This window comes from Muntiacus reevesi, chromosome 12, assembly GCF_963930625.1.
Source record: "Muntiacus reevesi chromosome 12, mMunRee1.1, whole genome shotgun sequence".
Taxonomy (NCBI): domain Eukaryota; kingdom Metazoa; phylum Chordata; class Mammalia; order Artiodactyla; family Cervidae; genus Muntiacus; species Muntiacus reevesi.
In genome coordinates this window covers 615,847-642,130 of record NC_089260.1, presented here as the reverse complement: position 1 = coordinate 642,130, position 26,284 = coordinate 615,847, and the positions used below count along the sequence as shown (strand labels likewise).

The window sequence follows — 26,284 nt, the reverse complement described above, 5'->3', positions numbered from 1 at the left end:
CAGGGATCGTACCCAGGTCTCCCGCATTGCGGGCGGTTCTTTACCAGCTGAGCCACAAGGGAAGCCCAAGAATGCAGGAGTGGGCAGCCTGTCCCTTCTCCAGCGGATCTTCCCAACCCAGGGATCGTACCCAGGTCTCCCGCATTGCGGGCGGTTCTTTACCAGCTGAGCCACAAGGGATGCCCAAGAATGCAGGAGTGGGCAGCCCATCCCTTCTCCAGCGGATCTTCCCCACCCAGGGATCGTACCCAGGTCTCCCGCATTGCGGGCGGTTCTTTACCAGCTGAGCCACAAGGGAAGCCCAAGAATGCAGGAGTGGGCAGCCTGTCCCTTCTCTATCGGATCTTCCCAACCCAGGGATCGTACCCAGGTCTCCCGCATTGCGGGCGGTTCTTTACCAGCTGAGCCCCCAGGGATGCCCAAGAATGCAGGAGTGGGCAGCCTGTCCCTTCTCCAGCGGATCTTCCCAACCCAGGGATCGTACCCAGGTCTCCCGCATTGCGGGCGGTTCTTTACCAGCTGAGCCACAAGGGAAGCCCAAGAATGCAGGAGTGGGCAGCCTGTCCCTTCTCTATCGGATCTTCCCAACCCAGGGATCGTACCCAGGTCTCCCGCATTGCGGGCGGTTCTTTACCAGCTGAGCCACAAGGGATGCCCAAGAATGCAGGAGTGGGCAGCCTGTCCCTTCTCCAGCGGATCTTCCCAACCCAGGGATCGTACCCAGGTCTCCCGCATTGCGGGCGGTTCTTTACCAGCTGAGCCACAAGGGAAGCCCAAGAATGCAGGAGTGGGCAGCCTGTCCCTTCTCTAGCGGATCTTCCCAACCCAGGGATCGTACCCAGGTCTCCCGCATTGCGGGCGGTTCTTTACCAGCTGAGCCCCCAGGGAGGCCCAAGAATGCAGGAGTGGGCAGCCTGTCCCTTCTCCAGCGGATCTTCCCAACCCAGGGATCGTACCCAGGTCTCCCGCATTGCGGGCGGTTCTTTACCAGCTGAGCCCCCAGGGAGGCCCAAGAATGCAGGAGTGGGCAGCCTGTCCCTTCTCCAGCGGATCTTCCCAACCCAGGGATCGTACCCAGGTCTCCCGCATTGCGGGCGGTTCTTTACCAGCTGAGCCCCCAGGGAGGCCCAAGAATGCAGGAGTGGGCAGCCTGTCCCTTCTCCAGCGGATCTTCCCGACCCAGGGATCGTACCCAGGTCTCCCGCATTGCGGGCGGTTCTTTACCAGCTGAGCCCCCAGGGAGGCCCAAGAATGCAGGAGTGGGCAGCCTGTCCCTTCTCCAGCGGATCTTCCCGACCCAGGGATCGTACCCAGGTCTCCCGCATTGCGGGCGGTTCTTTACCAGCTGAGCCACAAGGGAAGCCCAAGAATGCAGGAGTGGGCAGCCCATCCCTTCTCCAGCGGATCTTCCCAACCCAGGGATCGTACCCAGGTCTCCCGCATTGCGGGCGGTTCTTTACCAGCTGAGCCCCCAGGGAGGCCCAAGAATGCAGGAGTGGGCAGCCTGTCCCTTCTCCAGCGGATCTTCCCAACCCAGGGATCGTACCCAGGTCTCCCGCATTGCGGGCGGTTCTTTACCAGCTGAGCCCCGAGGGAGGCCCAAGAATGCAGGAGTGGGCAGCCTGTCCCTTCTCCAGCGGATCTTCCCGACCCAGGGATCGTACCCAGGTCTCCCGCATTGCGGGCGGTTCTTTACCAGCTGAGCCACAAGGGAGGCCCAAGAATGCAGGAGCGGGCAGCCCGTCCCTTCTCCAGCGGATCTTCCCGACCCAGGGATCGTACCCAGGTCTCCCGCATTGCGGGCGGTTCTTTACCAGCTGAGCCCCCAGGGAGGCCCAAGAATGCAGGAGTGGGCAGCCCGTCCCTTCTCCAGCGGATCTTCCTGACCCAGGGATCGTACCCAGGTCTCCCGCATTGCGGGCGGTTCTTTACCAGCTGAGCCCCCAGGGAAGCCCAAGAATGCAGGAGTGGGCAGCCCGTCCCTTCTCCAGCGGATCTTCCCGACCCAGGGATCGTACCCAGGTCTCCCGCATTGCGGGCGGTTCTTTACCAGCTGAGCCACCAGGGAGGCCCAAGAATGCAGGAGTGGGCAGCCTGTCCCTTCTCCAGCGGATCTTCCCAACCCAGGGATCGTACCCAGGTCTCCCGCATTGCGGGCGGTTCTTTACCAGCTGAGCCACAAGGGAAGCCCAAGAATGCAGGAGTGGGCAGCCTGTCCCTTCTCCAGCGGATCTTCCCGACCCAGGAATCGAACCGGGGTCTCTTGCACTGCAGGCGGATTCTTTATCAGCCGAGCTATCAGGGATGCTCTAATATATCACTTAAGTCAGTTTGAGAACTCTGTCGATTTGGATGGTAAACTTTTCCCAAGCACCCGTCTCTCTTTTTCACTCAGAATACCTATTTCTTTCTACAGTTTTCCCTCACTATGTAAAAGTAGAGTGTTCCTATGAAACCTTTTGTAAGCTGGAATAACAGAAAGCAAAGAAACAGTTAGCTTTAGGATACATCTTGCTAACGGATCACAGAGCAAATCAAGATAAAGCACAAGTGCTCAGAGACAGAGTTCAAAGCTCCGGTGGCCCGATGCTGAGACGCCGAGCGTAGTCCCTGGAAGGAGCTTTGGGGGGCCGCTCCTGCTACCTGGGTCCTGGGGTGCACACTGGCCCCACAATGACTTGCTACAAAGCAAAGACTGAAGGCTGTTTCTGCCTTATGCATTTTTTTTTTTTTGTAAAAGCAAAAATCCTCCTTAGATTTCTTTTAGTTAATGAAGCTTTCATTTAAGTACTAATATGGGTCTTTGGTAAGACAAGGGCCCCCAACACCCAGGCAGGAGGTGAGTGGTGGGTGAGTGCGTGAACCTCATCTGTATTTTCAGCCACTGCCCATCACTTGCACTCCCACCTGAGCTCCGCCTCCTAGCAGATCAGCAAGGGCGTTAGTCTTGTAGGAGCACAAACCCCACTGACCGCAGGTGCAGGATCTCGGTTCTCTGACGAGGGTCACCCCGAACAGCCACTTCTGGCCTGCCGTCCGCGGGAAGACTGCCCTGAACCCATCCCTGCGAAGGGGCGGGGGATGCTACTGAAAGGGCGAAGTGCCTGAAGCAGATTTTCAAAGTACAGGTGCCTTGTGCTTTTATAAAGTGTCCATGACTCTTTCCCATTAGTAGTTGATAAAAAAAAGACCTAAAAAAGTACTGTCCGGGCTACCTGAGACTGGCCTGTTTGTGCACTGAGGAAGCTAGGCCCGTTCCACTGTACTGCTGAGTTTAGCTGAACCTGGAAAAATTTAGAGCTAAGTGTGCACAGCACGTTGCTTTCATCTCTCCTACACTTCCTTTCTGGCTGCTTCAGTAGTGAGAGTCACTAGGCCCCTAGGCTCTTTATTGCCGTATAATCAGTCTGCCTTGAATTAATGGCAGCGCTGGCCTTCAGGGTGAGGAAGCATCCTGCTTTTCGGGGCGGCTGACTATTGTCACACTTTCTCGCCTAGTTAGGCTCTCAAATCTATTGATCGATTGCCTGTGTTATAGATTCCAACTGCTCTCCTGCTTCTACTAACTGTGACCTTGGCCGAGTAACCTCAGATTCATGATCCATGTAATGGGGCTCATTATAACGTTACCCTTGCCGTCTAATGTTAGGATTTAATGTGAGGATGTGTTACATCTCACACGCTTAGAAAGCAAGCAGTGAGTCTAAACGACTGTGTTTACTGTAAACCTGTAAAAGCTCACAGAACTCTCAAAGATTATTGACAAATTTTAACCTGTTAATTCAGAAAGGGGTCCTCGAAGAAGTACAGAAAGCCATGTGATTGGTAGTGAGGATGTGCAGAAGTAGCAGCACCTCTTTATACTGTTAAAGCCACAGGAGTCTTTACGTTTATCTAGGCTCACAAAGCTAGTGGGTTTTATCCAGGGCAAGATTCCTACTCTTTGATTCAAGAGATACTTACAGAAAACTTACTCTATTGGAGATAAAAATGGAAACAGAGTTAAATCCGATTCTGTAATCCTTTGAGATGACAGTATATTGGAAGAGAGAGATAAATGTGCAATAAAGAATGAATCAGGGGAGAGAGGTGGGAGAGTTGAGGTGGAAGGATTATTTTGTGTAAGGTGATCATGGAAGACTTCACTGCGAAGGGGAGATACGTTTAGAAACGTGAATCTCGGGTGCCTCCAGGGCTTTTGACCTGAGCAATGGGAAGAATAGAGTTTTCGTTTCCTCAGAGGGACAGGCTGAGAGAGAAGATCGGGAGAGGTGGCAGGAGTCAGTGATTCAGCTTTGGACATGCTGGGTTGGAAATGCTTAATGGACACCCAAGTGGAGAGGACAGATAAGAAACCCTGCCACATGGAAAACTGTGGATCAGAGGAACAGAGTGACTTCGCCAGGATCAGATGGTTGTTGAGTACAATAGCTAAAATTTAATTTCAGATTTCCTGGTTTTTGATTCATTGGATTGTTCATTTATATCAGCAGGAAATAATAGCTTTGACTGGAGAAGAAAGGCACAGAAAATTCACCTACCCTTCATTTGTTTCTAAGCATGTGTAATCTGTGGCTACTCTTCATTCTTCATGAGGAAAACTTTTTCTTTGTTCATTTGTTGATGTTCTCGGTTATAAGTTATTATCTGAGTGAAAATTTTCATATGTCACTAGTTTAGGAGTCAAAGATGCTGTGTTTTGGGGGTCCTTTTTACGTATTTGTTATTTAAAATTTCATTTCTTTTTTATTTCATTTGCTGCGAAGTACCCCTAAGCCCCCCCAGAAACCTGAGAATCTCCAACGTGGGCTCCAGCAGTGCGCGCTTAGCCTGGGATGCAGCCTCGAGAAGGATCAATGGTTATAGAATTGTGTATAACAACGCCGATGGGACTGAAATCAATGAGGTAAGCTGCGGAACGTGAAGTGTGTGTTTCTGGAGGTTGGGTCTTAGTTTCTTAGGGCTATGTAACTGATCATCCCCAAACACAGTGGCTTGAAACAATTGCTCGTTATTCATTTTCCCTCACCATTTTGGTGGGTCAGGAAGTGGGTTTGACTTGAGATTGTAGCCAAACAGTGGCTGGAACTGGTGACGTCACAGCAGCTTCCATATTTCTGTCTGTGCCGGTCTGGGAAGACTGGACCATCTTGGAGCTGGAACGGCTCTACATTTCCAAGCTGATTGCTTACATGATCCTTTCAGCAAGGCAGCTTTAGGGGAGCCGGACTTTTTAAATGCTGGCTCGGGAGTCCCCAGACATGTATCCAGAGACACAGAGAGAGTGCTGGTTGCAAGCTGTGCCACCTTTGTGAGTTAGCAACGGAAGTCGTAGAAATATCACCTCACCTCCACTAGAAGGAGAATCCACGTCCCTGCATGGTTCAAGGTGGGCCGGAGCACAGAGCCCAGCTGTGGCGAGTGGATGGGGAAGCAGATGTTGATACAGCCATCTGTAGGAAATACAGTCTGCTCCAGGAAGCGTGGATGAGGAAGTGTGTATCTTCACAGAAATAGTAAGCTAGAAATGCAGTATTTGAAAGACCCTAGTTCAGTGAGCTTACATTGAAAACTGAGTCATTCAAGTTTTGTGTAGAAAGAAACTTTCAAGTAATAAAATTTATTGAAACCCATGAAGATACAGTATTTTGCACTCAGTGACTAATACTCTTGAGAAATTCTTTCCTTGGAAATATATTTTAGCAGGGAAGATAGCAGTTATTTTTATGTTTTTCCCTTATCTTGGTCCAAGAAGCTAAGACAACAAGGGAAATATGTTGGATTACATCATTTCTATTTCTTGACCAAGTAAAGCCTGTATTTTCATATACAGAGACAAGTTTTTTCCTACAATGAAACCTAAGCAGTATTTTGCTGAATGTGCCTTCCTACAGCATATGGGGCAATGAATGGACAAAAACTGCCCATTTGCTAACAGTACAGAAATACTGTTCAATATCTTTTATTAAATCTTCATAAATCCTGAGGGCAAGTAATTCTGATGAAGCTAGTCATCTAAACCATGTGCTTTGCTTTTGAAGATGACAACCTGAAGTAGTGAAAAGAAAGAAATGAAAAGCAGTGAGCTATCAATGTCTTCGTTATCAGTGATAAGTAAACTGCTTTCCCAAGGGTTGCAAATTCAGCTGTGTAGGAAGCTTATGTGGATAATGTACATGAGTGCAGAAATTGCTGCATCTGCAAAGAAATAGTCTCACCTGTTTTTCCTGAAACATGAGGCTCCCTTAGGTTGTGTTTCATGTTCCTGTTTGGGGGCCACGCACATGGCAAGAAATTCTCTACTGAAAGACTGATGACCAGTGCTGGCAGACCGTGGGTGACGATGACGGGTGCTGGGCCTGGTGGGCGCCGCGTTGCTGGGGAGTGTGTGCGTGTTCATCAGGAGGCAGCCAGTGTGAGCTCCTGAAGGTTGTTGCCGCACAGAAATCTGCAGGGGCTGCCAGATCTTGCTCCCCTTGGCTATGTGACCAGGGATTTCTTTTTATGTGAAATTTTAAAATGGTGCCTCATTGAACAACCAAAATAACATAACCATATTCATTAATATTTGTTCACTGCAAAGCATTCTTATTTGGAAATAATTTTTCATGAACCAAAAATGAACTGTCATATGTATGCATATATGAATTATATAAATATAATTATATATTTTTGTTGAGTGTAATTGACATGTAATGTTATATTAGTCACAGGTGTATGACATGATGACTCAATATTTGTTTACATTGTGAAATGGCCATGAAAGGTCTAGTCAACATACATTTTTCCATTGAAAAATTGCAGTTGCGTTCATTGAGAAATACATGTGCTTTTTTTGCAGTGTTTTTCAACCTTGGGGACTGCCTCTGGTACTTGCTATTTCTAATTTGTATTGTGCTGTGAAATTAGAAAACTATGTTTGATAAAACTGAATTTAAAATACAAGTACCTAGACCATGCATGAAAATCTGAGAACATTTTTTCTGAGTGAAGTGAATAAATAATGTGTGGCTTTTGAAACATTTCCATTTTGACTGATAGGTTTTTTTTTTTGTGTGTGTGTATGTGTTCTTAATTCTTAGTTTTTATTTATGCAACTGAGACTAAAGGTTGCTGGACAACTGTCTTATATGAGTCAAATACTACTTCACCTAGTTTTGGAATGTATGATTTTAAGGGTGAATATCCCTACCATATTTTGCTTTACTTCTATTCATTTAAACTTTTATTTAAAGATAATGCTACAATTGGATTGTTAGGAAAGTCCCAAAATATTTTGGAATGAACTTTAAAGTGTTCCAACTAAAATCTGCTTACTACGTAATGTCTAATTGCTTGTAAAAGCTTTGTTTTCAACTCAGTCCTTTTTTTTCTGCTTCCCTTCCTCTTCCCTCCTTCACTTACTTTTCCTTCTCTCTGTCTTTTCTGCATTACGTCTCTCCCTAACTTTTTGGAGACCAAAGAAGAAAAATAGAACAGCATTCATTTAAACAAGTGTTGACGATGATGGTGATGATAATGGTGGTGATGGTGATGATGGTGTTGGTGATGTTGGTGGTGATGGCAGCTAACACAGGGTTAGAGTGCTTACCCTGGGTCAGGCTCTGAGATTTTTACAGAGAACACCTTGTACAATTTTTATAGAAAAAATGTTGCCAAAGCCTGACCCGTCAAACTGAAGAAGAAGCCGTCTCAGATAGCATGCCCTGCGCACAGATTTGGGGAAGCGTGCATGCGTGATGGTGCCAACTCGGCTTTGTAAATGAACGGCCGCAGGCCTGGGCTCTCAGACACGGGCCCAGGTTCCGGCAGCAGTGACCCAACATCAGAGTCCACAGCAGAGCCCAGTCCCTCGGTCCTCGTCAAGGACTCTCCTCATCCCTCCTGGAAAAGGCTGACGTTCTTAGTTAGGCTGTTTGAAAAATTATTCTCAGAAATAGTTGTGTAACAATGAGATCATAGTTATTTGTTGCTATTTTCCCAAATTCTTCTACTACATCTTAAAAGTGCTCCAGATAAAAGCAATTCCAGAACTTAGTCTGAAGCATATTATGATAACAAAAATAAGTGACACCTAAAAGTTTTCACTCGTTGAAATAAAATGATCGAAAATTAATGCATGAAACATAGTCTGTTCAGCATCAAATAAAAAGCTTTTAATAAATAAAACTAGATCTTTTTAATAGATATATCTGCTGAAAAATATATAAATGTGTATATATATTCAATATATAATGCTGAAATGCATATACTTTTACATATATGTGTACTTATGTAGAAGCATATCGAGACCTAAGTGTCTGCTCCAGTTAATAGTTCTATGACTCCAGGAAGGCTAATTAAGGTAATTAAGGGTCTCAGGTTCCTCGTTTGTAAAACAGTCGTTAAACACCTAGTGAGGGGGAGGCGGCGGCAAAATGAACGTTAGGTCCCTGGCACAATGTAAGTACCCAGCGCATCTTAGCCAGCACGGGTCAGAACAGCAGGAAGCAACAGGCAAGCACACTTTAGAAGAACAACTTGAATTCATATTTTAAGTATGGAGTTGTCTTTCCTGTGAGTTTAAGTAATGGAGCCCTGCTGTAACTAGTATTTACAACCAGAGAATTTGGAGCGTGAAACACTTAACGTTTTAAGCCTTAGGAACTGGCTGGCTTTCCCTTGGGCCAGTTCCTTAACTTTTTGGAGTCTCATTTTCCCCATCTTCCAATTAGGGGTAATAATCAGCTACCTTATAAGGCTGTGGTAAGGAGTAAGTACAACTGATGCATGTAAAGCGTGCAGATAACACCCAGACCAGAGTAAACATTAAAGCTAAGAATTACCCATAACATTAGCAGGCTTAGAGTCAGAGGAAGATAATGCGTGTTTTCAGTTGACTCTGGCTCTGCAGCCAGTGCCCTGGCTTAAAAGAACAGCCCACGATTGTGTAACTTGGGCAGGCCCAGCAGGTCCGCGGGTCTCTGCTCCACGCGGTGTCAGCTAAGGTGACTCCTGCATTCATCTGGGAGCCCGGCTGGGCTGGGACTTCTGAGATGACTTCACTCCCATGTCTGGGGTGGCTGAGAAGCTTGGACTTGGCTCTTCATCTTTAGCAGCCTGGCTCAGAGTTCCAAAACCATGAAGAGGGAAGCTCCTTCCCCAGGGCTGGCGATCTTTCTTAATGGCCTGCAGTCAGTTCCTTTGAGATGACTACAGTTTCTGTGATGACCGTTTGTTCAGATGAGCCCTTCCTGTAATGTCTTGTAAAATGGATTTTTGGTGCCTCCATCTCAATTTCCATTTACTTATTCTATTCACTCAATATATTTATATATAGTTATATATATATATGTATATAAAATTCAATATACAGTAGTAAAAAAGCTAAACAAGCTCCTGCCCTCAGCAGGCTTACACTCCATGCAGGAAACAGTATCTTGTACTTAGGAGATAAAATGATTCCATGCTGGGATTGGTGCCGGGGAGGTAACAAACAGGGGCAGTATTACAGGGACCTGCCCAGCAGTCCAGCGGTTAGGACTCCATGCGGAGCTGCAGGGTCCATCCCTGATCGGGGAGCGAAGAGCCTGGAAGCCACAAAGTGTGGTCAAAAACAAGAAAGAAAAAGATACACAACAAGGATAGTGTTAAACAATCATCCTACTGAGACCGGTGAAGAGATGAACACCTCCCCACCAGGACAATCCTAACAGGTGGTGAAGGACATATTTTAAAAAGAGCCGAGGACATAGGGTCTCAGACAGAATGAATTGCATGTGCATAGGCCCTGAGGTGGGAAAGACTTGGATAGAAGGTTGTTGTGACTGATCAGGGATTTCTCTTCTTATGTGAAACTTGCCAATTAAAAAATGTTGGCTCATCGAACAACTGAAATAACACAGCAACTGTGCTCACCTCCACCTGCATGGTTGTTCATCTGCACAACTCCTGTAGAAGTTTTTGTAAATGACTGGCTGCTCCTAGTAAAGTTGGCTGTAATCATTACAGTAATTTATATTAGCATTGCAAAAATCGTGTGTACTTCACTTACTATAGCTGTAATGAATGGAAATAATATTGGTTGCAACAATGTCTTGAAAATTAACTGATAGGCACTTTATTTAACTGGAAAAGGTCAGTTTTCATTCCAATTCCAAAGAAAGGCAATGCCAAAGAATGTTCAAACTACTGCACAATTGTACTCATCTCACACACTAGCAAAGTAATGCTCAAAATTCACCAAGCCAGGCTTCAACAGTACTTGAACTGTGAACTTCCAGATGTTCAAGCTGTATTTAGAACAGGCAGAGGAACCAGAGATCAAATTGCCAACATCTGTTGGATCATCGAAAAAGCAAGCGAATTCCAGAAAAACATCTACTTCTGCTTTATTGATTACACCAAAGCCTTTGACTGTGTGGATCACAACAAACTGTGGGAAATTCTTCAAGAAATGGGAATACCAGACCACCTTACCTGCCTCCTGAAAAACCTGTATGCAAGTCAAGAAGCAGCAGTTAGAACTGGACATGGAACAGACTGGTTCCAAAGAGGAAAAGGAGTAAGTCAAGGCTGTGTATTGTCACCCTGCTTATTTAACTTCTATGCAGAGTACATCATGAGAAATGCTGGGCTGGAGGAAGCACAAGCTGGAATCAAGATTACTGGGAGAAATATAAATAACCTCAGATATGCAGATGATAGCACCCTTATGACAGAAAGTGAAGAAGAACTAAAGAACCTCTTGATGAAAGTGAAAGAGAAGAGTGAAAAAGTTGGCTTAAAGCTCAACATTCAGAAAACTAAGATCATGGCATCCAGTCCCATCCCTTCATGGCAAATAGATGGGGAAACAGTGGAAACAGTGAGAGACTATATTTTTGGGCTCCAAAATCACTGCAGATGGTGACCTCAGCTATGAATTAAAAGGTGCTTGCTTCTTGAAGGTGCTTGACTTCCCTGGTGGCTTGGACGGTAAAGCGTCTGCCTACAATGCAGGAGACCCAGGTTCAATCCCTGGGTTGGGAAGATCCTCTGGAGAAGGAAATGGTACTCTTGCCTGGAAAATCCCATGGACAGAGGAGCATGGTAAGCTACAGTCCATGGGGTCACAAAGAGTCGGACACAACTGAGCGACTTCACTTTCCTTGAAAAAAAAAATTATGACCAACCTAGACAGCATATTAAAAAACAGAGACATTACTTTGCCAACAAAGATCCATCCAGTCAAAGCTATGGTTTTTCCAGTGGTCATCTATGGATGTCAGAGTTGGACCACAAAGAAAGCTGAGCACTGAAGAATTGATGCTTTTGAACTGTGGTGTTGGAGAAGACTCTTGAGAGTCCCTTGGACTTCAGGAGATCCAACCAGTCCATCCTAAAGAAAATCAGTCCTGGGTGTTCATTGGAAGGACTGATGCTGAAGGTGAAAGTCCAATACTTTGGCCACCTGATGCAAACAGCTGACTCATTGGAAAAGACCATGATGCTGGGAAAGATTGAAGGTGGGAGGAGAAGGGGATGACAGAGGATATGAGATGGTTGGATGGCATCACCGACTCAATGGACATGAGTCTGAGTAAACTCAGGGAGTTGGTGATGGATAGGGAGGCCTGGTGTGTTGCGATTCATGGGGTCACAAAGAGTCGGACATGACTGAGCAACTGAACTGAACTGAACTGAACTGATTTTACTTAAGGATGTGAGATTAGAAATGTGAATATGTAAATCCACTCTCTCTCTGTTTTTAATTGAAGTGTAGTTGACCTGCAGTGTTGACTCAGTCACACACGGCGACAGATGCCTCTTTCTTATCTTCTTTTCCGTGTGGCTTCTAATTCGGCGTCTCCTTTGCTGTAATCATAGCTCTGCTCTCACCCAAGCAGCCAGCAGACTGGAATGTGTCTGACGGAGCTGTTATGACATCTCTCTTGCAGGTTGAAGTCGATCCTGTTACTACCTTCCCTCTGAAGGGCTTGACACCCGTCACCGAATACACTGTTGCCATTTTCTCCATCTATGACGAGGGGCAGTCAGAACCTCTGACTGGGATTTTTACCACAGGTCAGTCTTACTATGGTTCGAAAAGTCTCCAGGAGTAACTGTGTGGAAGCCAGAAGCTGGAGAGCGTCTTCAAGGGTGATTTTGAAGAGATTGCATTTTAGATATTTATTTAGTGGCTGCATCAGATCTTGGTTGCGGCATGCGGGATCCTCAGTTGCGGCACGTGCAGCCTTAGTTGCGGCCTGTGGGGTCTAGGTCCCTGACCGGGGATCGAATGCCGGCCCCCTGTATGCGGAGCGCAGAGTCGTGAGGGAAGTCCCAAGAGATTGCATTTTAATTTTTGTTTATTTTATACTATTATTACCCAATGAGTGATATTAGCTGAGTAGAATGCCTACTGGTTAATTATTTTTTCTCAAAGCAAAGAGTGATAGAACCATCTAAGTTCAAAGGTCTTTGCTAAATAAAAGTGTGCACTGTTTTCTTCCTAATCTCACAGTTTCTTTTGTTCTAGCGACATAAAGTTTCCCATTTCTTCCACTGATATATGTGTATATTAATTGAACTTCTGAAATTACAGCTCTTCAACAGTTTTTGGCCTACCTACAAAAATGACAGTTACATGCCATTTAACCTAATGCCTCAATCTATATAGCCAATTAGGTATTTTCATGCTGCTTGGCAATAGTCATACAACAATATGGCATATTTAAAATACTAAAATAAAAAATAAAGCATGAATGCACTATTTTTCTTTTTTGTATATACCCTGTAGTCGTTCAATAAATGTAACATATTTTTTTATGCCTCTTCGTGGAAAAATTCTGTTGTTTGCTTTCTGGACTTATTAATTGCACTTGGAAACAAATTTAGTGAGAAGGTAATTTGGAGAGAGATGAGAAATAAGGGGATTGAGAAATAATGTTCACAGAAAAAAGTTCAGTGATTTGGCAAAATCTCCCAAAGGCTAACTCTAGTTGGAATTCTCTTGATATCCTGTCAAAGAGTTTTAAAACCTCTGATTTCAAATAATAAAAATCAATGAGTTACAATTCACTTTGGGTGTAATTAGATGTTATAGTCTTTGTTGTATATCCCAGAAGCGTGTAAACAGTGTAATAGTGGATGTCTGATAAATGATATTTCAGTTTGATGGCAGCCATATGTACAAAATTAAAAGGATGACTGTTTTTTGCTAGGATTTAACTTATTACTAAAGAGTGATTCAGGCATAAGAAGCAATAAAGCTAGAAGTGACATTTCTCAGGCTTCTGAGGCATCATTTTATTAATTTTTCAAAATACTTGGAAAACAGTATCTTTGTAAAATAATGAATATGGCACTCTTATTTTTTGTAATTAATGAAAAGAGCCAAATAGAGACTCCAGGAGTTCTGGAAAGTACTGGAGAGCTGTAAAAGTCTGCTGTGTCCCCGGTCTCCCTAACTTACCCTGTGGGTGAAGCCTGGAGACAGAAACCCGAGCCCACACTGACTGGCTCTGCTTTCCTGAAACGCGGGGTTTGCCAGAGCCTTCTCTGCCTGGGGCCCCCGGCGAGCTGCTTGGGTTACGGGTCTCTTGCCTTCTCAGTTCCCTAACAGAATCTCCCTCCTCGGCTTACAGAGGACGTTCCGGCCCAGCAGTACTTGGAAATTGACGAGGTGACGACAGACAGCTTCAGAGTGAGCTGGCACCCGCTCTCGGCGGATGAAGGGCAGCACAAGCTGATGTGGATCCCGGTCTACGGGGGCAGGGCCGAAGAAGTGAGTGGCCTGAGGTCCACAAGTACTCCAGGGCCTTTTAGCTGGAGTCCCTGGTGGCTCAGCGGTGAAGAATCCGCCTGCAGTGCAGGAAACACGGGGTCGATCCCTGGGTCAGGAAAATCCCTCAGAGAAGGAAACGGCAACCCCCTCCAGTATTCTTTTCTGGGAAATCTCATGGACCGAGGAGCCTGGTGGGCTACAGTCCGTGGGGTCGCAAAGAGTCGGACACGACTTAGCGACTAAACAGCAACAATTTTATTTGGAAGCGAATGCCCACTGCTGACATTTGAGTTGGTTTTTGTATTACAATACATTGAGAATCCAGAAGGACTCTATACTTTGCATGACCTGGAGTTTTATAAATGTCAAATCATATGATTTTTCTAAGATCAAAGTGCATTTTTGTTAGGGCTTTAGTTATATGTGTTATATATTTCCAGTAGCTTTGATTTTTCATAAATGACATTTAATAAAACTTCTAAACTGCTGCTTTTGCAATGTTAATCATTCCTTTGCTGAGAGAATTGAAAGGAAAAAAGTCTCTGGTTTGACTTTAAAATTAAACTCGGTGACCCTGGAGTTCCTTATGCTTAGTTATTTTTTGCTTGCACTCAGGATAGCATCTTTGCTTTTTATTATTTTTTTCTTAGCTTTCTCTTCTGTTATTCAAATAAACCTAGTTACTAAGGACCAAATACTTTTCAGGTTGTCCTAAAGGAAGACCAAGACTCGTATGTTATTGAAGGCCTGGAGCCTGGCACTGAGTATGAAGTTTCCCTGCTGGCTGTATTGGATGATGGAAGTGAGAGCGAGGTGGTGACTGCTGTTGGGACCACACGTAAGTCTTCGTCGGGCCAAGGTGGATTTCACAAGCTCCCGCCGTTTATTCTGACGCCCTTTTCACCCTTCCGGGCTCCCTGCCCGTCAGCCTTATTCCTGGCTACAGAAACTTTGTCCCTAGAATTCTTCATACATCTTCACCTTTAATGAAATCAATGTGCAGAGCACCTTAGACTCTTGGTCTATCATCATCTGAAGGCAGGGACCATATCTGTATTGTTCACTATTATATCCCCAACACTTAACACAATTCTTGGCATATTGTAACTGTGCAATTAATATTTGTTGAATGGAGGAATGGGTGAATGGATGGAAGAATAAATGGATGGATGGATGAAATAATTTATAACTGAATAAATGAGCAAATCAGATAAATGTAGGGCAAAAGTGTCCAAGAGTTTCTGGAAAATCCCAAGTTGATCTTGGTTCCAAAAATCTATTACAAAATTCGCTCGCTGATTCATTCATCCCTTCATTTTTTAAATATGAGGTATTAACCACACATTAAATTGTCTTTGCTTGGGTTCCCTGGAATCAGATTCTGAAATAGAAAATTGCATCCAGAAGGTTTGCTGAAGAGTGTAGTTGGGAGATACATCTGTAAGGAAATAAGGATGAAAGGATAGGGAATAGGGAAAAGCTAAAACTGAGCTCTCTGTGAATTCTGTTTGACATTCTGGATCTGGCATGGCCCTTCTGAGTGGCCCCAGGTTGATTCAAAGGGCCAGGTCTTTGTACCCCGTGTCATTGGAGGTAGGCAGTCCCCTGATAGAGTCTGCAGTCTCAGGCAAGGCAAGTCCCAGAGGTCTGAGCCAGTCTTCTAGAAGCTGCGGGCTGAGCATGTTGACCTCAAAGAGGGAATCTGAGCAAATAGCCCTTCTATCCTCTGGTTGCCCAGTGTGGATACAGAAATAGCAGATGCACTTCGTATTGTCTGCCTTGCTGGTCCTGCTTGGCAGGCCCTTAGAACTGTTTAATTTCCTTTAATCACCATGATTATGCCCCATTTCAAAGAGGACTTCACACTCTTATAGATGTAATTCAATATGATGGCAGGTATCTGTGATTAGAAACTAACTTCCTTGGGTTTTAGTTTCCTTGTCTGCCTTTTCTTTGAAAACTCTAAAATGCTGTACACAAATGCACAGAGTTATCATCATTAGAGAATTTTAAAGTCACGAATACTTTTTTAGTTGACAGTTTTTGGACAGAACCCCCTACGACTGAGGAAGCGCCTACCAGGCCTGTGACATCAGGTAAGAGCAAATGGAAGCCCGTGTCCCCGTGGGAGGTCTGTTCTCAGCAGAAGCCTGCTGGCCCAGTTTTCTCTGATGCTTATTGTTGTTAGGGACGGGGCGTGCAGGTTCGAATTTCAGTCCTCTTAGAACTCGCCAGCTCCTCTTGTCCCTGAGTGCCGATCGGTCCTGAGTCTGCTCATCTTTGTCCCTGTGGCGCTCTCTCTGTTTCCCGTCTTTGTCTTGGCTTTCTGTCTAATCGTTCAGAGGGTGTTAGCCTGAGCAGCCCCAGCAGTCTGCTCTGCTTTTGAGCTCAGTGGCTTCTCCTGCTGCCGTCTGTTGGGAATTGTTCACATCACGGCGTCTGTGCATTTCCGAGGGTGGCTGAGACCTGGCTGGTGTACGGGTCTTCCATCAGTTATTTCCTCTCTCAATCACTTCCCCTCCGTTACCATTCAGCACCCGCCTGGCTGTCAGAGTCAGCCAGATACAAGTCTGATGACATTTATTTCCTGACTTAAAACCTTTCAGTGGACCTCCATTATCGTTCACTAATGCATCCGTTCACTGATGCATTCATTCTTCAGTTCACCTTTTTACTGAGCCCTTCTGCGTGCGCTCTGATCGCTCCCATGACATCCGGGATGCTTCCTGGTCAGACCCGGGTCTCTTCCTGGCTTCAGCCAAGCAGTGTTTTTCGGCTTCCCCGTATCCTCCCGCCGTCTAGAGCTCCTCGTCCTGAAGGGGAGGCGCTCTGGACCCACACCCCCGCCCCCCCAGTCTTGCCCAGGGAGGTCCTTCCTCCGCCTACGCTGGGACGCGCCACTATTTCTGTCCAGTTAAGCATTTGTGTCTTAGCGGCCCGACACCGTCTAACATACAGGAGAAGTTCAGTGATGGCTGAATGCAGTGAATGCGTGGAGAGAGGAGTCAGTGGAGGTGGAGAGATTGGAAGGGAGTTAGCACGAGAGGGGGAAGAGGAGATGGGACAAATGAGAGCCGTCGCTGTGGGAGAGGAAGCGGGTCAGAGAGCGCAGGTGGAGGCGGAGAGACCCTGAGGAAGGGTAGAGTCCACGCGGGCTGAGCGCAGGTGGAGGCGGAGAGACCCAGAGAAAGGGTAGCATCCCCGCGGGGTGAGCGCAGATGGAGGCGGAGAGACCCAGAGAAAGGGCAGCGTCCACGCGGGCTGAGCGCAGATGGAGGCGGAGAGACCCTGAGGAAGGGTAGAGTCCACGCGGGCTGAGCGCAGGTGGAGGCGGAGAGACCCAGAGAAAGGGTAGCATCCCCGCGGGGTGAGCGGAGATGGAGGCGGAGAGATCCCAGAGGAAGGGCAGCGTCCACGCGGGCTGAGCGCAGGTGGAGGCGGAGAGATCCCAGAGGAAGGGCAGCGTCCACGCGGGCTGAGCGCAGGTGGAGGCGGAGAGATCCCAGAGGAAGGGCAGCATCCCCGCAGGCTGAGCGGAGATGGAGGCGGAGAGATCCCAGAGGAAGGGCAGCGTCCACGCGGGCTGAGCGGAGGTGGAGGCGGAGAGACCCAGAGAAAGGGTAGCATCCCCGCGGGGTGAGCGAAGATGGAGGCGGAGAGATCCCAGAGGAAGGGCAGCGTCCACGCGGGCTGATCGCAGGTGGAGGCGGAGAGATCCCAGAGGAAGGGCAGCATCCCCGCAGGCTGAGCGGAGGTGGAGGCGGAGAGACCCTGAGGAAGGGCAGCGTCCACGCGGGCTGAGCGGAGGTGGAGGCGGAGAGACCCCGGAGGAAGGGTAGCGTCCACGCGGGCTGAGCGCAGGTGGAGGCGGAGAGACCCTGAGGAAGGGCAGCGTCCACGCGGGCTGAGCGGAGGTGGAGGCGGAGAGACCCCGGAGGAAGGGTAGCGTCCACGCGGGCTGATCGCAGATGGAGGCGGAGAGACCCCGAGGAAGGGCAGCGTCCACGCGGGCTGAGCGGAGGTGGAGGCGGAGAGACCCCTGAGGAAGGGCAGCGTCCACGCGGGCTGAGCGCAGATGGAGGCGGAGAGACCCCAGATGAAGGGTAGAGTCCACGCGGGCTGGGCGCAGATGGAGGCGGAGAGACCCCGAGGAAGGGCAGCGTCCACGCGGGCTGGGCGCAGATGGAGGCGGAGAGACCCTGAGGAAGGGCAGCGTCCACGCGGGCTGAGCGCAGGTGGAGGCGGAGAGACCCCGAGGAAGGGCAGCGTCCACGCGGGCTGAGCGCAGGTGGAGGCGGAGAGACCCCGAGGAAGGGTAGAGTCCACGCGGGCTGGGCGCAGATGGAGGCGGAGAGACCCCGAGGAAGGGCAGCGTCCACGCGGGCTGCGCGCATCGAGGCCGCCGCGGTGGGAGAGGTGTGCTTCGAGTGACGGGTGTTAACAGGAGGGAAGCCGGGGAGCGCTCCTGGGGCTCCAGCGCTGAAGACCCCGTCTCCCAGGGCAGGGCTGTGGGTCTGAGTCCTGGTCGGGGACACGCTGCGGCCAACATCGTTTAAGAAATCCGGTAATAAAAGAGAAAGAGGTGAGCAGGCTGTGTGTCGGTGCTGCCTGGAACACGGAGCTCGGCCACGCGGGCCCCCGGCCCGCTTCTCCGGCGCAGACTGACACGAGTTCTCACCATCGTGCCCCACTCGGGGCTCCCCTTCTCGCTTCCTGGCCTGAGAGCTGCTCCCCCGTCCCCTTTACCAGTGGACACAAAGCGCTGGTGGTTTTGAGGGGTCCTCGGACTCACCTTGAAAGCATCTTTTAAACCCATTTTTACTTGCGATCATTCGGTGTCCAGCTCCCCCATTAACCACTGAAGCTGAGCAATTCTTGCTTCCCCTGGGTCTGCACAATGGAGGTGTATTTACTGATGCTTGTTGCCATGTCCAAAGATCACCTCTGTGGCTCATTTTGGAGTAGGATGGATGTAAAGTTCTTTAAATCCGTGGTTGTGTCTGTTCCAGTTTTCCGCACCGGAATCAGAAGCCTGGTGGTAGACGATGAGACCACTTCTAGCCTGCGGGTAGCCTGGGACATTTCAGACAGCAGCGTGCAGCAGTTCAGGGTGACCTACCTGACTGCTCAAGGGGACCCAGCGGAGCAAGTGCTGGGAACGGTGTGTATCCTCGCAGCCGATGGGCCGCTCCGCCTCCCCTGACTAACCAGGCCAACGCGCGTGAATGCACGCTTTACGCTCATTTCTTCATCTCCCTGCAAACTAATCTTTCTGTTTGACCCAAACTTGATGACTTTTCTATCTCTGAAACTGGCTCCATCTCTGTAACCTGTTTTAAATAGATAAAGCATCTGAACCTTCCTTACCTCTTTGCTTCTGTTGCCTTGACAGCTTGTTAGAGCACAAAAATTGGGTCATAAATAGTCCATTATGCAGTTGTCTCTGTGCATGCGTGTGCGTGAGTGTGTATACTCTTGATATATAAACTTTTAATATATAAACACATATATATACACATATATAATTTTTGATGTTGGGAATCTGATTAAAAAGTTCAGCAAAACATAACTCAAAGGTCTTCTTTACGTACTTGAAGTGTTCCTAATAAAATGCCCTCCATTAACAATGAGTTGTATTTTTCCCTGACATTGACTCTGTTTGAGCAGATTTATAGTCATTTCTAAAGTATTCTTAATCGTGAGTGTCTTCCTGAGGGATTTAGATTTTTGTGTGTTTCATTGTTTTATTTCTATTTTTTTACTCTGTTGAAAACCTGGGTACCCTCTTTTTTAATTAAGAAATGAAGTGTTTTCATTTTTTAAATTTAAAAAATCATAATTTTGGGGGGTTACTTTTCTAGTTAGTTAGTACAAAATATTGGCTACATTCCCTGTTGTGCACTATATCTTTGAGCCTGTCTTACAACAATGAGTAACATTATTATCCTTTCTTTCTCTTCCTCACATATAAAGCCTTTGATGGAAAATTATTTGTATTTTTATGATACATAAACAACTGTTTGAGCTCAAGATTCTCTCAGGAAGGTACTTAATTTCAGGCCGATGGATGAATTGCCATAATACACAGTGATAGCACAGTGGGCAACAAGCACGTCCACTGTGAATAACCAGAAGGCCCATGGAGTTGGTCTGGGGGCAATTTTGGAAAGTTAATGGACACTGGAATAAAACAGGTTGAATGATAAATTCACTCAGATTATAGATTTCAAATGATCGACGGTTGGAACATACCAAGAAGTTAAAATTGTGCTTAACCATGGTGACTAAAGATATAATTTGGATGTTTCGTTTTTTCCTGTTATTGTCCTCATATTTTAATCTAGTTCCTAAAATGAAACCCATAAAAACTTCCCAAAGTGAGACTTTTCTTTTTTGGTTTTTGTTTCTACTCTTTCCAAGAAACACATTAAGCTTCTTGCTAAATATTCCCACTACTTTGGAATGAGTTACAGTTTAATCTCATGCATGCACTTGTAAGCCATACAAGGTAAAATAATAATAATATTTACTTTGGATTGTCTCTAGATAATTTTCCCTTTGCTAGTTTCTTTCATTTCACGCTGTTTATTTTGAAACACTTGGACACCTAGATGAAGGAAAAAAAGATCAAAAGTCTTCAGCACATATGTGCCCCAGCTAAACAAATCTGCAATAAAAGTGAAAAATATTGATAAAATTTGATGGTAATTATTTACTGTGCAGAAGTATGTTTGCTATGCAAAAGAAAGTATTTTAGAATTTTTTAACTATCAAGCCCCTTTGGTGAATTCCAATGAAATAGAATTTGTGCACTCTTAATTTACAGACTTATTTTCTGGGACTCTACCGGGGAGTAGTTGAGAATTTATATCTGTGTTTTATAAAACATTACTGCTATATAAATGTAATATATTATTATTAGAAACGGAAAGTGTGTGCATTTAGATTATAAAACAAAGGTAAGTCAGACACTTGAACTATATTATTAATAGTTCCCACTCACCAATGAGTATCTTAAATATTTTCTTTTTTTAAAAATTTTTTAAAGTATAATTGATTTGCAGTGTTGTCTTAGTTTTTGCTCTGTCGCAGAGTGCTTCAGTCACACACATGCGCGCACACACACACACACACATGCACACACGTGTGCGCACACACAAGCACACGCTCACACACACATGTGCACACACGCACACACATGCTCTCACACACACGCACACACACACATGTGCACACCCACACGCACACTGTTTTCCATGTGGTTTCTCACCCTTGCGCTGTGCAGCGGGGCCTGGTTTACCCATCCCGTATCTAACAGCTGACGTCCGCTAACTGCAGCCTCGGCTCGCCCCTTCCCTCAGACCCCGCCCCTAACAAACACAGGTCTGGTCTCTGCGTCTCTGAGACTGTTCACATCAGGTGAGTTCAGGCAAATGAATGTCTGAAAATAATGAGGCTGACAGGGAAAGACAGACGGCTTGTGGGAAAGGAAATGTGTCCGGATGAGAGAAATGACTCTTACCATCTTTCCAAATTTTCTTTCACTATAAAACCTTATTAAATTTATGCAAGGAAATGACAAGATAACGTACTGAAGTTGAAGAATAGTATAGATATATGGTGAACCAAATTCAAGCTTTAATGTATATAAAACAAGGGGAATTAAATTTACTTTTCCAATTGAGGTTAAGTGAAATATTTCTGTATTTTCTAAGCATAATCAAAGCTACCAAATATTCCCAATAAAAAGCTTTTAAACCCTTGGAAAGTAAAACTCCCTGTCAAATATTTCATAAAGACTGACCTTCAGCTCTGCTCAGAAACGGAGCCATGGCAATGACCTTGCCCTGAGCTTTGTTGTCAGCGGTGGGAGGTCTCATGTGTCTTTATTTGTGAAAGGCTGGCCAAGATTCCAAACTTTTCTGGATCCCACATGAAAAATCTAAAACTGTGTACTGAATTTTAAGTTGCAGGAAATGTTCTAGAGCAGGATAGTCAGAATGTAGGTCAGCCTCCTACAATATAAGCTTGATATTAACATTAAGCTTTCAGAAACATTTATAGCTATTTGACATTGCTGGAATGTTCAAGGATATGATCATATGTTTTAGCAATTTTGTTTTATTATATTTTATAAGAATACTGATCTTCAGGGATTGGGATTAAAACAACAGCACCAACCCCACCTACTCGTTCACCATAGAAAGCATGAGAATCAGTTTATAGAGACAGAACTTTCTAAGACAGCAGCAAAATGAGGCATGGGGGATCCTCTGTCTACTGTGGAAACCGCTTGCTGGATGATGAGCAGTTCTGACGAGCTTTGAGCAATAATGGAGCTAGATATGGAGTAGCATATTTGAAAAATTAACAATGTGACGTTTACTGGTTAGATTTGCATCCCATTTAACCATGAGTATCTTTTATAGAATTGTTTCATGAACAAAACCATCATCTGCTATGGCCTGTAGCATCTGTTTTTAATGGATGCCCATCTCTTTAAAAAAGTTCTCCTGGAGTGTAGTTGATTTACAGGGCGGCATTAGTTTCAGTTACAGCAAAGCGATTTGGTTACACGTGGGCGTATATTCATTCCTTTTCAGATTCTTTTCCCACATAGATTATTACAGAATATTAAGTGAAGCTCCCTGGGCTGTAGGTAGGGACTCTGGTTATCTATTTTATATACAGTAGTGTGTGTATGTTAATCTCAAGTTCCTAATTTATCCCCCCCTCCACGTTTCCCTTTTGGTAACTGTAAGTTTGTTTTCAAAATCTGTGAGCCTTTATGGTTTGTAAATAAGGTAATATATATCATTTTCAAAAATTAGATTCCACATATGAGTGATATCATATGATATTTGTCTTTCTCTGTCTGACTTACTTCACTCAGGATGATAGATAATCTCTAGGTGCATCCATAACGTTGCAAATGGTGTTATTTTCATGACCGAGTAATACTCCTTCACATATATGTACCGTATCTTCTTTACCCATTCCTCTGTCAGTGGACGTTCAGGCTGCTTCCATGTCCTGACTGCTGTAAATAGTCCTGCAGTGAACACTGGGACCCATGTATCTTTTCAAGTTGTGGTTTTCTCCGGGTGTATGCTCAGGAGTAGGATTGCTGGGTCATATGGTAGTTCTGTTTTAGTTTGTTAGGGAAACTCCAGACTGTTCTCCGTAGCTGCTGCACAAATTTACATTCCCATCTACAGTGCAGAAGCGTTCCCTTTGCTCTGCACCCTCTCCAGCATTTATTGTTTATAGATTTTATGATGATGTCCATTCTGACCGGTAGTGTGAGTTGATACCTAATTGTCATTTTGATTTGCATTTCTCTAATAATTAGGGATGTTGAGCATCTTTTTATGAGCCTCTTGGCCATCCATTTGTCGTTTTTGGAGAAAAGTCTATTTAGATCTTCTGAGTGGGTGCTCTTCTTTACCTTGCTTTGTGCAAACAAGCAGAGGTTAAGTAGAAGGAACTTTGCATACCCAAGAGAAGATTTATGTCTTATTCTTGGGAATGAGTATCACGAGGATAAAGAGGTTTTCATAGTATAGTCAGGTGGAACAGAGGGCAGTGGTTAAAAAAAGGCTCAGACCAGATATTCAGGATTTCAGTATGGCTTTTTTGTGCGGGTGTTCAGTTGCTCAGTTGTGTCCAGTTCTTTGCAGCCCTATGGACTGTGGCCCACCAGGCTCCTCTGTCCATGGGATTCTCCAAGCAAGAATACTGGAGGCGGTTGCCTTCTCCAGGGGTCTTCCCGACCCAGGGATGGAACTTGCATCTCCTGTATTGCAGGCAGATTCTTTACCACTGAGCCACCTGGGACGCCCATGGCTTTTTTTTTTTTTTTTTTTACCCAATAGCTATATAACTCTCAGTTGTTTCCTCATCTATAAAATGAGAGTAATGATACTTCTTACCTCAAACTGCTGTGGTGAAGGGCAAGTGAGTTACTGCATTTGGATACTTAGAGTGCTTGGCAGATGACAACAGCCAGCTAAGTGAGCGCTCTTGTTATAAACCACAGAAACGCTCCCTGGCAGGGTAAACGAGCCCTGCGGGACGGTCCCACTGCTTCCAGCACCCTGCAGGCTAAATCTGAGTGGTCCCGAGCCCATGTGCTTCTCAGCTTGAGAGGTGACCTTATATAAGGAACATCAGCATAGGTGGTTAGACAGGCAGGCAGCTTGGAATCAAAGCCCAGGCTCTGGGCTCCAGAGGGTTACATTGAAAAGAAATGCCCAAAAGGAAGCTACATGGATGGGTAAGACCAGACAAGACAACCGTGATTCTTTTTTAACGTCTTCTTAATGCAGGGCTATCCAGCTCCTTCTAGAGTAAAGCAGGGCCCCTTGTGTAAAATCTCCCTCCTGGGACTCTGCATGGGTACCATCCTGTATATTCAGTGTCATTCCACATGACGAGCAAAATCATATTGCTTTAGTATAAATCACCTAATGCAGACTTCCTCTTTTTATATTAACCCCCCACCCCGGCTGCTTTTAGAGCTTAGCGACATCTTAGCAACAGCTGCTTCTGAGTTCAGCTCGAGGCTTTCTAGGGCTTATTTCATGATTTATAGGTTCCTTCCCTCATCCAGAAGTAGACAGCCGCCCTTTGCCTGCTGGCATTTTACCCAGCTCTTGAGTCCAAAACCATCTCCAGCTGTCCCAGTCTTGTGACTCCCTTAAACTTGTTTGGGTCAGTTCTTACATCCTAGCATTTTTTTCCAGCCATGATGAAGTCTTTTAAATGGCCCAGAAATGTGCCAGCATCTAATTGCTGAAGGCTGGGGAGAAAGTTTTGTGGCCTTAGTATTAAGAACATGTGGCTTTTCTGGTCCTTAATATTCTTTTAGGGATGGCAGGATTCGCCACATGGAACGTTGCACGAATGTGTGGGTGGTGTCCAGCCCACTGCTGGATCTTAGTTTTTGCAGCCTTTAGAGTCAGAGGTATGGTGATTTCAGATTGAGGAAGACCTCTCCTTTCAGAAGTAAAAGAAACTGCAACCTTTTTTAGTGTCACTGGTAAATATCTTTCGACTTGGAAATCTGGAATTTAATGTATGGTTGTGGTGTTCTTGGCTAGCATCCACCCTGAAATACTGGGATTAGATGATCTCTGAACAGGGAGGAATGGAAGGCTGACTTTTCAAGAGGATATTTAAGTAGAATCAAATCTGCTGTGGAGGCTGTGTTATAGAATGAACACTCCTAAGCCATAAACACCTGCTTTCCAAAGAGATGATCGTTTTTTCTTCTGGCTACTTTACAAATGCTGAAAAGATGTAGAGAGAAGGCTGTTACTGAGCGTTCAAGAGCTTCACACTTAAGCCTTCTGCTTTAGTGATTAGATGCTAAGGGCTGCTCTGAGGGGAGCTGCAGAGAGAAACGCTTTCGCATGGATGCCTTCCTCTCATCCCCCTCAAGCACATCTCCCTGCTTCTGATTATCTCACAGTGCCTTAAGTCCTCCTCTTTAGTAGACCAGCTGGAACACAAGTCTGACCAAGACCATGGTCCTTTGCTTTTGTCTTCAGATTATGGTACCTGGAAGCCAGAACACTCTCCTTCTGAAGAATCTGCTCTCTGAGACTGAATACAAGGTCACGGTGACGCCCATCTATGATGACGGAGAAGGGGTCAGTGTCTCTGCCCCTGGAAAAACCTGTGAGTGAAGCTTCCCCCTGGGGTTGCTCGCTGACTAGTTAGGTGGAGATCACTGTCCTCTGTAATTCAACCCAGTAGCTGCAGGGTAGGGGGTGGAAATGGTCTGAAAGCATCAGTCGCTCACTTGTGTCCTACTCTTTGCCACCCCATGGACAGTGGCCCGCTAGGCTTCTCTGTCCGTGGAATTCTCCAGGTGAGAATCCTGGAGTGGGTAGCCATTCCCTTCTCCAGGGAAATCTTCACGACCGAGGGGCTTAACCTGGGTCCCCTGCATTGCGGGTGGATTCGTTATCATCTGAGCTACCAGGGAAGCCCGGAAAATGGTATAGATGATCTTATTTAAAAAGCAGAAATAGAGACACAGACATTGAGAGAACCAGTGCACGGATACCAGGGCGAGGAGGCAGGGGTGGGATGAGCAGGGAGACTGGGAGTCACGTGCACACACTGCCGTGTGTGAAACGCTTAGGTAAGGAGCGCCTGCTCCAGAGCTGGGAGCTCCGCCCAGGCTCTGTGGCGACCGAAATGGGGAGGAAATCCAGGGAGAGAGGGGATGTGTGTGCACACGGCCGACTCGCTTTGCCATGCAGCAGAGATGGACAGGGCAGTGTAAAGCAACTCTCCTCCAATAAAAAAGAAAAGAGAAAAAGAAGAGCAAAGGGGATTTGGAGAGAAAATCTGCTCGGATTCTGTCTTCACACGTCAAGCTGTGTGGCTTCGGGCACACCACTTCCCTGCTCTGGAGTTCCGTCTTCTCGCCTCTAAAGCCTAAGACCTGGGAAACAGCCGCCTCCCCCCCCTCCAGGTCTAGCTCCTCCCGCGTGCTGCTGACTCTCTGGGAGGCCCTCCAGGCCC

At 46.2% G+C, this 26,284-nt stretch overlaps 1 protein-coding gene and 1 non-coding gene across 7 annotated transcripts in view; both read left to right on the top strand.

Moving 5' to 3' along the window:
- COL14A1 (collagen type XIV alpha 1 chain) overlaps positions 1 to 26,284 on the top strand; it is a 225,961-nt gene that overhangs the window by 81,028 nt on the left and 118,649 nt on the right. For all 6 annotated transcript variants that reach the window (XM_065903379.1, XM_065903381.1, XM_065903380.1 and 3 more), the window contains exons 14-20: positions 4,767 to 4,906; positions 11,919 to 12,045; positions 13,608 to 13,747; positions 14,453 to 14,585; positions 15,781 to 15,843; positions 18,757 to 18,908; positions 25,300 to 25,429. In XM_065903379.1, coding sequence (XP_065759451.1) covers positions 4,767 to 4,906; positions 11,919 to 12,045; positions 13,608 to 13,747; positions 14,453 to 14,585; positions 15,781 to 15,843; positions 18,757 to 18,908; positions 25,300 to 25,429 — 885 coding nt within the window. The remainder of the gene's footprint in view (positions 1 to 4,766; positions 4,907 to 11,918; positions 12,046 to 13,607; positions 13,748 to 14,452; positions 14,586 to 15,780; positions 15,844 to 18,756; positions 18,909 to 25,299; positions 25,430 to 26,284) is intronic.
- TRNAC-ACA (transfer RNA cysteine (anticodon ACA)) lies at positions 10,939 to 11,010 on the top strand. Its single transcript has one exon. It is a non-coding gene; the product is annotated as a tRNA-Cys (tRNA).